Source organism: Sciurus vulgaris, assembly GCF_902686455.1.
Source record: "Sciurus vulgaris genome assembly, chromosome: 4".
In the NCBI taxonomy this organism is placed as follows: domain Eukaryota; kingdom Metazoa; phylum Chordata; class Mammalia; order Rodentia; family Sciuridae; genus Sciurus; species Sciurus vulgaris.
This window is the reverse complement of record NC_136464.1, coordinates 162324146-162336496: the sequence shown is the minus strand read 5'-3', so window position 1 is coordinate 162336496 and position 12351 is coordinate 162324146. Positions and strand designations below refer to the sequence as shown.

Sequence of the window (12351 nt, the reverse complement as noted above, 5' to 3'; positions counted from 1 at the left end):
TGTATAGGTGATTGACCAACTCGGAGTCGACTCCTGAATTCCTAGCCTAAGCCGCTCTCTCGGGTGGTTTCACGCGCTGGGCTTGGTATTTTAAAGTACGTGAAAATTGGTGAAACCTCCCCCACCTCCTAAGGGTGTGTGCATAGATGGGTTGTCTGATTACAAACATCGCGATCAGATCTTCGCCCTCCAACTCTCCTTAGCGTTGCCATCATGGCTCTTTTCGTTTTGTTTTTAACGAATTAGTAAGTAAGATGTTAACTGCTCATCCTGGAGCCTGCACCAACTACTTCTTGCCCCTTGACGTTTGCTGCCCGGGCTGTCTCTTCGCAAGCAACCAGGGTTGGCAAGCGAGCTGCTGGGATCCAAGTTGGTGGCTCGGTCCCTTCATCCGCATTTGTCTCCCGTATCCTGCGCACCAGAGGGCGGAAACGAGAAAGCGTCTGTGCCCTGCGAAGGGCTACAGAAGCACAGGGCCTTTGAGCCAAGATATGCCCCCACCTCCAAAACTGCTCTGCCATACTTTGGCAGTCGCTGGTGACTCGAGAAACAACCTCGGCCTCTTGCTGCTCAGAAACGGGGAAGTAAGAAGCACTAGTCATGGCTTTTGCCGTGGCCCTTTCTGCCCGACGCCCACGTCGCGGCTGCCGGCGCTCAAGCATCTTTGGAAGAGGCATGGTGCGGCCAGCACTCCGACCCATCACCCCCATCTCCTTCGAAAAGAGGCAGATCCATCGTTTGCCCCCACCCGTACCCTTTCCCGCAGGAATAAACAATTTCCCGGACAAGCTTTTAACTGTTGAAATGTCATAGTGTAATTGGAGACAGCGGGTCGTGCCTAAGAGATTCAAGTCACACCGGCTAAAAATAGAGCTGGGGGAATCTTGCCCCGGTGGATTCTTCGCATCTTAGGTTGCGCACATTTACATAGAGCTTGGACTCTGCATTTTAGGGCTTTGGAATCGCCTCAGGGCTGGGCAGGGTACTTTCAGCACAGTGGGTTATTCTGAGTCTCAGGTCCAGCCTCTGGCATTTGGATTCTGGTTTAAAAAAGAAAAGAAAAGAAGTCCTCTTCACCAAGCGGCAGTCCTCCTGGTTGTCAGGAAATTCCCCAAGCTACCCTAACCAGAGGGCGTCTAGCTCCAGGCCCAGGGTGCAGCACCTTGCCTGGAGGCCCAGAGCTACAGGAACTGAGTCCTGGAAGCTCCCGCCTGGTGTGCACCTGGTGCTCCTCCACCCAGAAGTGGCTCAGGTTTGTGATGCTGGTGACACCCCCCCCCCCCATCAGCTTTGCTTACCTCCACTCTTACTACTAGCAGGGAACGCCTGTGAGAAGGAAATGGAGAAAAGGGGTTCCTCCACTAAAACTCCCAGTCCGTCTGGAGGGATTTATTTCTGTGGACCATCAGCCACATAACCAAGAGATCTTCTAGAGAATTGGTGGTGGTAGTGCATGTTGTTTTGTTGCCGTAGCTAACCCGGAACTAAGTCGGTCACTAATGGAAATCCTTGTCTTCAAAAGGACTCTACCTTTACTTTTTTACTCAGCTGTGTGGGAAGGACATGGAGGGTTTGGTTTTTGCCAACATAAGGCTAAGGTATTTGTTGGGGTCTGTTAGAGAGAGGAGCGCAGAGACACGTGTGTGGGGGTGGTGTTGGAGACAGAGGTGGGCTCCTCCTCCATGATGCCGATGATATTCTTCCCCAGTGGACCTTATAGCCGCCGAAACTGCCCAACTCAACTCTGGAGCCCGAGGTCGACAAGCTCCCCAGAGCAGGCCTACTCCACCTGCAAAGATTTCTGCAAACAGATTTCCCTCCATTTTATCAACACTATGGGGGTACCGCCTTCATCTCGGGGTCCACAACGCTCATCGTGACACAAAATGAATATTAATATTTTTATAACTGTTGGTTTCCGAAGGCAGTCCACACCCCCACCCCAGCCGCCGCCCCAGGACCGACGTTCTGGAGAGACAAGAGGCCCACCCACTCCTGACCTTCAGGCCTGTCCAGCTTGGAGACACTCCCCCCGCCCCGCCACCACTACCCTTGAAGTGGAAGCTACATCGCCCGTCCCCACGAGGCGCCTTCCCAACGCTGGCCCTAGGAGGGGTTCTACCGGGTCCACCGCTCCCCTCCTGCGGCTTCCCAGAGCCCCGGACCAAGGCCAGCGCTTTCCTTTGCTAACTCCGCTTCCGTAGGTGCCCCAGAGCGAGAAAGTCGCTTCCGCTCAAATGTAAATGTCAGGTGCAGCAAATGAGGTGGGAGAAGGAAAACAAACAAGCCGACAACCGCTGCGGAATAAAAGATCCTTTTTCCATCTTTTTGCTTTGCAGATCAGGCTTAGCAGGAGAGTGTGGGGGAACCAATAAGATTCTGGAATCCACAAAGGCTGGTGGTGTCGGCAGGCGGCAAAGCGAGTGAAGAATTGAAGCAGTGAGCTGGATAAATCGGGGCAAAGCACTACATTACATAAATATTTTGGAGACGCGTGTATGTGTGGGTGGGTGGACAAAAGGGCCCATTACTCGTATGATTGCCTCAGTTCTCCACGTCCTTTTTGCGCGTTTGTGGACGCCGTTCCAGGCCCAAGTCAGCCTCCAGCGCAGCGCTCACAGCGCCGGGTCAGCCAGGCGTCCCGGGTCCCCAACTCACGCAACCTCTACAATCTGGAAGAGTCCGCATCGAGAAGGTCGGCAAGGCGCAGGTGGCCAATTTTCTTCACCTCGCCCAGGGCGGTGCGCAGTTCCTGCGCCGGCTGGCTGTGGAGCCGGCGCTCCAGCTCTCCAGGCACCGCCGCCCGGTCGCTGAGGCGCGCGGCAAGCACGAAGGGGAAGCCGAAACGCGCGCGGTACTGCGCGTTGAGCTTCGCCAGCTGCTGCCGCTCGTCTGCGCCCAGGCTTGTCAGGCCCGCGCCGCTCTGCTCCCGCTGCGATTCCGCAGAGAGAGTGCCCCGCTGCTGCTCGCGACCCGCCAGGTCCGGGTGGCAGCGCAGGATGCCCTCCTGTCCTGCGGAGAAACAGACACTCGGTGGGAGCGTGTTACCGCGCCTGCTCCGTGCCAAGCAGCTGGGAGGACGCGGAGCGCTTCATGCTGCTAGCTCGGCTCCGCGGGGTCGCTGCTTGCAGACCCAGTCCGGCCCCCTACTCCGCCCCGCCCGGAAGGAGGCCGAGGGAGGGAAGTAGGGTCCCGGGATAGTGGTGTCCTGGAGGCGCAGGGACACCCACCGCACCCTCCCTTCTCATGAGCCCCGGACCTCGCGACCCTCTGTCCCCGAAACATTCGGTCCCCAACAGGACTGGGGGCGGGGCAGGAGTGACAAGTTTGTCCTTTGAGACCTTGGAGCAAGAAGAACGGAGGGGAGAAAGGGCGGCCGCGGAGGCTCGGAATTTACGACCTGCTTGGGAGAGAGCAGGGACGCGATAAGGAGCCGAGCATTTCGTATCTTTTCAAAGTCCTTTGCTCTCAGGGGGGCTTTGATGTTGAAAGGGGCCGGACGCAAGGGCCTGAAGACTTCCTGCAAAAGCCCTGGAATGGGTTTCGTTCTGCTCCAAAGGAGAACAGGCAGGGGTGGGGTGGATCCTTGGGATAATATCCATGGGGCTTGGCAAATAAATGCCCAGGATTTTGTGACCCTAAGTGTGAGTCCTGGGTATCTGGAATCAAGCATCCAAAGCGCCTCGGAGATTAACTGCAAAGAAACCCATTTCCAGCCGGAATTCCACAGCCCTTTGAATGAAAGTGGCTTTCCTCTTTTTAGGAAAATTATGCCCACCCACCCTGCTAGGGGGTTTATTCTCCTTCTCCCACTATAGATTCCTAAGAGTCTTCGGCAGAATGACTTCTCTTGAAAGAAATATTCTCATAACCTCTTAGGCCTAAAATTGGGAAACCCTGGTGTAATACCTGGGATTCCAATTCCTAACCCAGGCGTTTTCTCTGAGCCCTGGCTAATCTTTTCGCTTAGCACTCCAAAGAGAGAATTAGAATTCTCCAGTTTATGCAATATCTCAGGAGAGAGTGACCATCAGTTAAATTCGGGCAATGACACCTAACTTGCTGAGTTGTGAGGATTAGAGACAATTCATTTACCCAAAGCACAGTGCCTCATGCCTAGTAAACATAGTCATTATTATTAGTTGTAGTAAACCCAATGGAACTGGACCAAGGTACCACAGGAAGTCCCCTGGCTCTTTCTATCTTAATAAGGCTATTGTCTGCCTTTGGCACGGGAATAGGTGTGAGGTTCTATTGGAAATAGGGAGCATTTAACACACCCTTTGATAAATTATATCTCGTCAAAGCTGAAAAGATTTTTTTAAAACTTTATTTATGATGTAGCTCCCTCTTTTTCAAACTGTATGGTTTCTGCCCAATAAAAGAATGGTTGGAATTATGCTATCAAATCATGAACCAATGAGGGGGTAGAAAGAACTGAGGGGGTGGGTAGCATTTCAGTAAGAGTATTGGATGAAGGCTCAGAAAGGGTTAGGTGACCTGTCTAATGTCACTCGGCCTACATGCATCTGGACCCTCACTCCAAATCGCAGTCGTTTTTAAGGGGCCTGGTTGCCGTGCAAGGTTAAAGAGAGTTCAAAAAGAAACTCACCAATAATCCCACCTCTCTAACACCATTGCTTTCGAACTCCTCCCATGGGTGTCCTGCCTCTCGGCCACTGCACGTTGGAGTAGTTCTCCTCTGCTCCCCGTGTCCAGCCTCGGCTGGCCGGGTGGTGCGAAAACGTGGGTGTTAAATTCCCCACCCCGGGGGAGCTGCCCAACCCTGGGCCCGCGGTTGGCCGTGCCACGCCACGCGGCTCAGCGCCAGGATCCCGCACCCCACTCACCCCGGGCGACCACCCAGTCCTGGGACTAGCAAACCGCCCTGGCTGCGCGCAATAGGAAATGCGAGTTAGGGCGCCTTTGCCAGGACCAGCAGGACACCTCCTCGTCACATACTCTGTTTCAAAGCAGTCCCTCCGTCCCTTCACACAGTCAAGGGGCTCCAACTCCCCATCCCCCATTTATTACGCTTTCCAGGACCAGCCTGTGGGGAGTAGTTATTGGTGGGATGACCCGGCGTAGTGGGCGGGGGTCTTTCCACTCATCGACCCTCGCACCTGACCCCCAGTGCGCATGGGGAGCAGCAGCAGCAGGTGGCGCAGCAGCCGGGGTCTCCCGCGCGCCAGACCTGCCTCTTGCCCTTCTTGCCCTTCTTGCCCTTGCACCTCGCTTCTCCCCTGGGATTTATCTCCCGTCTTGAAAGCATCGCCCTGGGGTTAATGTTTGCCTAGGACGGAGCATGTATTTTCCATTCTTGCCGGGAGGAAAGGAGAAGAGAAAGGAGGCCGAGAAAAGGGCAGCGCAAAAGGCAGACTAGACTGAAAAAGAGGAACTGAAATTTACACACCAGCACGCAGGGGTGTATGCACACACACGCGTCCTTCAACTGCCAATAACGAGAAAAAGGTGCTGGGAGGAGTCAGTAGGGGATGGTAAGCCACCCAAAAGAAACACAACCTGACCTACCTTGGGTGGGTTTGTGGCTCAGTGGTAGAGCGCTTGCCTAGCATGTGTGAAGGACTGGGTTTGATCCTCCGTACCACATAAAAATAAATAAAATAAAGGTATTGTGTCCATCTACAACCAAAAAAATACTTTAAAAAAAGACTCTACCTTTCTTGCCCCAAGTCACTGAGCCCTTGGGTGCTGCATGCAGCTTGGTGTCCACCTGCTCATATATTCGCAGCCGGGACCGTCCCTTTCTCACTCCAGCACCCTACCAGTGTAGTATCCCAGAGGTACTCCAGCTATGGCCATAAACCCCAGTGGAAAGCTGGAGACTGTGGCTGTCTCCAATCCTGAGGGGCTCCCCTCCTGGATGCCCAGGTGCTAGCCAGGCCACCCCAATGCCGTAAGTGGTTCTCAGAGCATCTTCACACTGCCTGTTCTTGTTTTTCCTGAAATTCTGGACTTACTGATTATATCACTGGCTATGACTTCTAAAGATATAGGTGTGGTTGTGTATCGCAGGAACTACAGGATATGAATCTGCACATAGAAGAGTTCCTGGCATAATCTACCCTCGTTGTTCCCAGAGGAGAAGGTGTGTGCCGGGAGGGGGGTCAATGGTGGCTACTGACCAGCAGACCATTGCTGAGAGCCCATAACAGTCCACATGCCTCCCTGAGTCTGTACCCACTAGTGTGTTCTCACTTTCTGGCTAAAGAGATGATTTTTCCCTTCTACCAAACACCAACCCCTCCATTTGTGTTCTTGAATTCCCCCGGCACCCCCTTTCTTTCTCAGACTTTGCTTCTGCAATTTCAGATATCCTTTTGTGCACCCCCATCCTCATCCAAACACACCTTAGAATGTCTCATCCCATAAACAAAATTGAAGTCTTCCTTTGATTCCCTTTTGTCCTCTAAATTCTGCTTCCCTTTTTCCTGTCTTCAAAGGAGTTGTCTAGTGGCCTTCTTTCTCACCTCTCTTTCTAGATTCACTCTATCAAGCTTCGGCCCCACCCCCAAACCAACCTGTGTTTCTGAAGATCCTAGAAGACAGGTATCTTGCCTGAGCACAATGGGCATCCTCTTCTTTCTCAGCCTCTACTGAACATGTCACATGGCTGGCTCTCCTCGACACTCCTCTGGAGACATCCTTGCCTACATTGATCTCACTCCGCCAGCTCTACACTGAAGTACTCTAGTGTTCAGGACTCACATTGCTTCCTTCCTCCATTTACCCAGATGCACTATGTGCTCGAATCCAGTCCTGTGGTTCTAAATACCATTGATTCTTTGATGACACCCAGATCTAGGTTAGCACGTAGCTATTCATTGAGTTCCTTTGCTATGTTCCAACTAAGTACTCACCAATTTCATTTGGATGGTCAGTAAGCATCTCGGACGTAACAAACTCTCTTCTTCCATCCCATCCTCTCAATTCTAGGTCTTCAGCACCTCAGAAAGTGTCACCACCACCCACCCAGTTGCTCAGACGAAAACTTAGCAGTTATCCTTTTCGTTCTTTGTTTCTGATCTGCCTCCCTACCCATCAGATCCACTAAAAGACACCCTGTTGGTTCTAACATCTGTTCTGAAAATAAACTGACATCTCTCCATCTTTACTACCCCAATCATAGTCTAAGCAAACCCATCGCTCACTTTACTACTGCAATACTCCCTGGACCTGATCTCCCCATATCTGATGTGGTCCCCACGTAACCATCCTAAAAGGTAAATCCAATGGCAACTCACTGCTCTTGGAGAAAACCAAAGTCTTTACCTAAAAAGTTCTATATGAGTGACCCTTGCCTGATTCTTTCCCCTGATATCCCCCCACTCTTCACAACTCTCCCATCACTTTTGTCTTCTGTGATACCCCCAAATATTAAAATCATTTCAACCCCAGGTTCCTTTTCCTATAATAACCTTGTATGTATTTACTGCTTCCTTCTCATCTTTTGGTTTTAAATTTAAATCCCACCTTCTAAGAAAGACATCCTTTAGCCCATATTTTCTACATACAACATATATAATTTATTCCAATAATTTCTAGAATCTGAAATAATCCTATTTATCCATGTTAATTCTGTCTTCATTAGAATATAAAACCATTAAAAGTAGGGATTTGTCCACTGCTTAGTGCCCAGGACAGTGCCTGAGTCATATGGAGTGGGCGCTCAGAAAGCATTTATCAGCTAACATAGCACTCTTGAGGAGGAGTGTTATTTATTTGGACTAAATAAACAAATGAACTTATTTTGTGTATATGGGGAGTTGCTGGGGATTGAACCTAGAGATGCTCTATCATTAAGCTATGCCCCCGGAAGCCCCCCTTTTTTTGAGACAAGATCTCACTAAGTTGCCTGTGCTGACCTTGAACTTGAGATTTTCCTGTTTCAGTGAGTAGCTGGGGTTACAAGTATGTGCCACAGTACCTGGACAAATGAACACCCACATTTTAATAGTTCGATCTAAACCCCTTCTAGTCTGTATTATAAAAGAAATCTTAGTACCAAATTCCTTCACTAATTTAACAAATATATTCTCAGATAAGTATTAGACATTAAATTATGGCATTACTGTAATTCTGCATAATTAACTGTTATGAAAGCTTTATTGCTTTTGATGGGGGTGGGGAGGTTGCTAGAGATTGAACCCAGAGCCTTGAAGATACTAAACTCTACCACTGAGCTCCATCCCAGCTGGTTCTTTGATTTTTAACACCAATCCGTCCTGAATTGGCTCAAGTTGTGTGTGTGTTTCAATCTTCCTCGCTTTACTATTGCCATTCCTCTTGCTTGGGAAGCCTTTCCCTCACCGTTAGTCAAAGGAAACTGTCTAAAGAGGATGCTTGTCAGGTAGGGCAGGAGCCAAATATTAATCCTGTACTGCCATCTACTGGCCAATCATCATAATCATCTAACCTAAATGGATTGCCAACTTTGGTTTACTCTAGAAATCGGATATTCAGTTCTCTGTCAGTGGTAGGTTTTCCAAGATCCCCTAAAACAAATCCTTGATCAGGTAAATTACCATATCCTGTGCATTTCTCTATGGTCTTGTCTTGTTTTCTAGTACTCCCAGTTTGCTCTATACTATCCAAAGGCAAAAGCTAGATTATGAAATAAATGCTGTTTTTATTTTTTGACAAATAAATATTGCAAATATCATGGTGTACAACCTGATGTTCTGACATACGTATGCATTGTGAAATGATGAAATCAAGTTACTTGGCATACCCATTACCTCACATACTTCGTTTTGTGTTGTTTTTGTGGTCCTGGGGATGGAACCCAGGGCCTGAACATGCTAAGTAAGCTTTCTACCACTGAGCTACACTCCCAGCCCACATGCTTATTTTTTTATGTTACAAAATTTAAAAAATATATTTTAAGCAGGGGGTGTAGCTTTGTGGCGGAGCACTTGCCTAGCATGCATGAGACCCTGGGTTCAATCCCTAGGACTATAATAAAATAAAGTCTATATTCTAACCAACGGTCAAGTATACAACAGATTATTACACTGTGCAATAGACCATTATATTTGACTATTGGAACAACAAAACATGGAGTCTGAGAAATCAACGATTAATGTGAATTGAATTAATTAGTGAATGAATGAACGATACCCTTAGATACTGTTTCTAGATTTTGTTTCTGATTCTCTGAAACTGGGTTAACTCCAAGTTCTGCCTCTTTCTTCAAAAGCCATTAGGATGATCATCAGAGAGTTATTAGAGTCCTAGTTCTGCCACTTTCTAGCTGAGTGTCCTTGTTCAAGTTAATCTCTCTGTGCCTGCCTCAGTTTTCTCATCTCTAAAATAGGATAACTAATACTAATAACAATACTTATTTTAAAGGGTTATTAAAAGGATTAAGTGAGTTAACAAATGCAAAGTGTTTGGAAAAGTACCTGGAACACACCAGTGGTAAAAATTCAATAAATGCTGGTTATCTGTTATTATTATCACCATTGCTAGCATTATTTATCTAATGTCATTAAGATGATTAGATACAGTCACCCAGACAGCATTGAGGCTGTGTTCCCATCTGCCTCCAGGACACCAGGAGAGGGCCGAGAAGCAGGGAGGTCCCCTCAAAGAGCTCTCTACTGTGGAAGCAAAGAACAGTCCAGTTGGCCCAAACTCCCTCCAGCCATTTTGTCCCTCTGACCCACATTAAAGTCACCCTAGTTAAAACCTGAGGGAAAGAGATTATACGGGGATCTGTCGTCTTTCAACACCACCTTAGATATAGTTACCTTCATTTGTTGAGCACACCTTTATTAAATCTAATATCCCACCCGCTGAGTGATCTAGGATTCCAACACCAGCCGGAAGACAAAGGATCCATCCAATCCGGAAGGATATTGAAACCTGCCTCTGGAAGGAGTCCATGCCCCACATCCTGCCCCACATCCATAGTGCCCAGGACCAGGACTGGATTTACCTTTACCCAGAACCTCTGGTCAAACAGCTTGGGGTGAGTGTTGGTGGAGAAGAATATTTTAAAAAGGGATATTTTCATTATATTATCTAAGTTCCAAGTACAGCGTAATAAACCTCAAATAGTTGTTGAATAACTGGACAAATCAATGACTAATAAATTTGATTCATCCTACCTTTCTCTCTCAATATATTCCCTCATTGGCCCTGCCACTTCTTTTTTGTGTTAAGACAAATCCTGGGCTTTTTCTTCTTCTTTTTTTTTCTCCTGATAGAAAATGTCATGAAAATCTTTTCAATGTGGTTTTCTCCTGTGATTAAGGAGGTTTTCAATTTTCCTCCTTTATTTTCTGGTCAGACATCGTGAGCTTGGGCTCCCATAGCCCCCTGTTCTTTCCACTCACCTGGCAGGTTTTGAGCTGAGAAGCCAGAGTCACCTTGCTGAGCAAGCTGGGGCTGGGCTGTCCCTGTATGTCACGGGTCAGGGGACTCCAAGTCTGTCAGCCCCCTTCACATCTGAGCCTGTGGCTGAAAGAGCTTTGGAGAAACCCCAAGAAGTGGGTGCATGTCAACAGGATCCCCATGTTTCTGTCACTTTGATTTTATAACATCAGACTCTGCTCTTCTGAGATGTGTCTAAAATGAACTGAAATGAGTTCCTCATTTTAGAGACTTTATCTGACAATTGGAAGCCACTCAGGATGTCAAAACTCTGTTGGCTCCTTCATGGGACGGAGGAGAGCCTCAGGTCTCACTCCTGACCCTGGATGTCTGTGGAAGGCTGCTGTGTGAAGGTGGCCCTTGTCTCCTGTCCTTGTCCCCTGAGGGCATGTCAGGTCCTCCACAGGGTATGGGACAGCCTGGGCCGCTAACCCTTGGCCTCAGAGTCTCTGTGCAGCTGTGCTTCATTCAGTCAGGCTCACCTAAACCTCTACCTCCTCTTCTCCCCAACCCACAGCATGAAACACCTCCGTTTTCTCTTTCTCCCCAGAAGAAAACAATAATTTATTGTTTCTTCAGTTTCTTCTCTTTCCCTGCTTACTCTCCCTGGGCAGTCTGGGATCTGATTGAATTCACTTTCCAAACTGGCACTTTCTGGTAAAAATGTCAGCCACTTGCTCTTTCCCCTGGCTGCTGAGGTTTCCTGGAATCTAGCTCTTGCCTGTCTCACATACAGGAGACTGCCACAGTGGACACTGTGTGGCTCAGAGGGGGTGGGCCCTCGGCCTGACCTTTGACTTCTAAATCATTATGAGGCCTTTCACCCTGGTCCCCCTCATGACCTCTGTGTCTAATATTTAACAATGACTCTACCTTAGCTCACATAAGTTGTTTCAGTCCCCTTTGGTCTAACACCTTACAAATGCTTAGCTTCTTACTAAATCCAAGGACATTTATTGAACCTTCTAATAAAAGAGCTAAATAAATATAACAAGTTTGAGCAACTAAACTAAGATATCTATATATTTATATCTATCTATATACATATTTATTTATTTATTCATTCCTTTGGTACCAGGGATTGAACTTAGGGCTGCTTAACCACTAAACCACATCCCTGGCCCTTTTTTATATTTTAATTTTGAGACAGGGTCTCACTAAATTGCTGAGGCTGGCTTTGAACTTGTGCTCCTCCTGCCTCAGCCTCCTGAGCTGCTGAGATTACAGGCATTCACCATTGCACTCAGCAATACCTTTATTTTATTTATTTATTTTTATGCAGTGCTGAGGATCAAACTCAATGCCTCACACGTGCTAGGCAAGTGCTCTACTACTTAGCTGCCAACTGCAGCCCCTCTAAAAATATTTCGATAAGCATATTTGAAATCCTTTTGTGTCTGACACTGAGTGTCTAATACTGAAACCTTACCTGACTGTGGAAGAGCATCTATAAAGGCAAAAAAGTGCTTCTCTAAATCTTCCAGGTCAGAGAATGGACGCTGGGACCAGACAGCTGCTGCAATCAGAGGACATCTCTCAATGACATTTCCAAACACATCCACAAATTCTCCAAAGTCCATGGAATTGACCTTCTCCATGTTCATTGCTTGTGTTCACCTGGAGGCAGCAAGACACTCTGCTTCCCTCTTGGTGAATGAGGCTGACGGTTGCTCACTGGGCTTTATTTGCTGAATGCACAAGCTTGTTTTTTATGCAATACCAGTTCAGCATGTTCTAACTGCCCTTGAGAGAAGCTGATCCAGAATACTTAAGTAATCAATAAACATGTGCTTAAGGGTCTTTATTTGTTTTGTTTGTTTGTTTGTTTGTTTTTGCAGTGCTGGGAATTGCATGCAGAGCCTTGTGCATGCTGGGCAAATGCTTTACCACTGAACTGCACCCCCAACTCAGGCTTAAGGTTGTAATCCGAGAGCAGAGATCTCTGTATGGTGA

At 48.0% G+C, this 12351-nt stretch overlaps 1 protein-coding gene across 6 annotated transcripts; it reads right to left on the bottom strand.

The window, feature by feature from the left end:
* Positions 1 to 1506: 1506 nt before the first annotated feature.
* On the bottom strand, positions 1507 to 12135 carry URAD (ureidoimidazoline (2-oxo-4-hydroxy-4-carboxy-5-) decarboxylase). Of its 6 annotated transcripts, none has more exons than XM_079138986.1 (4): positions 11828 to 12135; positions 9535 to 9623; positions 4613 to 4725; positions 1507 to 3012 (listed from the first exon to the last, which is right to left on the bottom strand). In XM_079138986.1, exons 1-4 carry the CDS (start codon positions 12000 to 12002, stop codon positions 2655 to 2657), a joined length of 735 nt encoding a protein of 244 aa, XP_078995112.1. In that variant the 5' UTR covers positions 12003 to 12135; the 3' UTR covers positions 1507 to 2654. The 6 variants fall into 6 exon arrangements, with proteins under 6 accessions (XP_078995112.1, XP_078995116.1, XP_078995113.1 ...); XM_079138990.1 differs by having other exon boundaries at positions 1507 to 3007; positions 11828 to 11968; XM_079138987.1 differs by lacking the exon at positions 9535 to 9623 and having other exon boundaries at positions 1507 to 3007.
* Between the last annotated feature and the right edge of the window lie 216 nt (positions 12136 to 12351).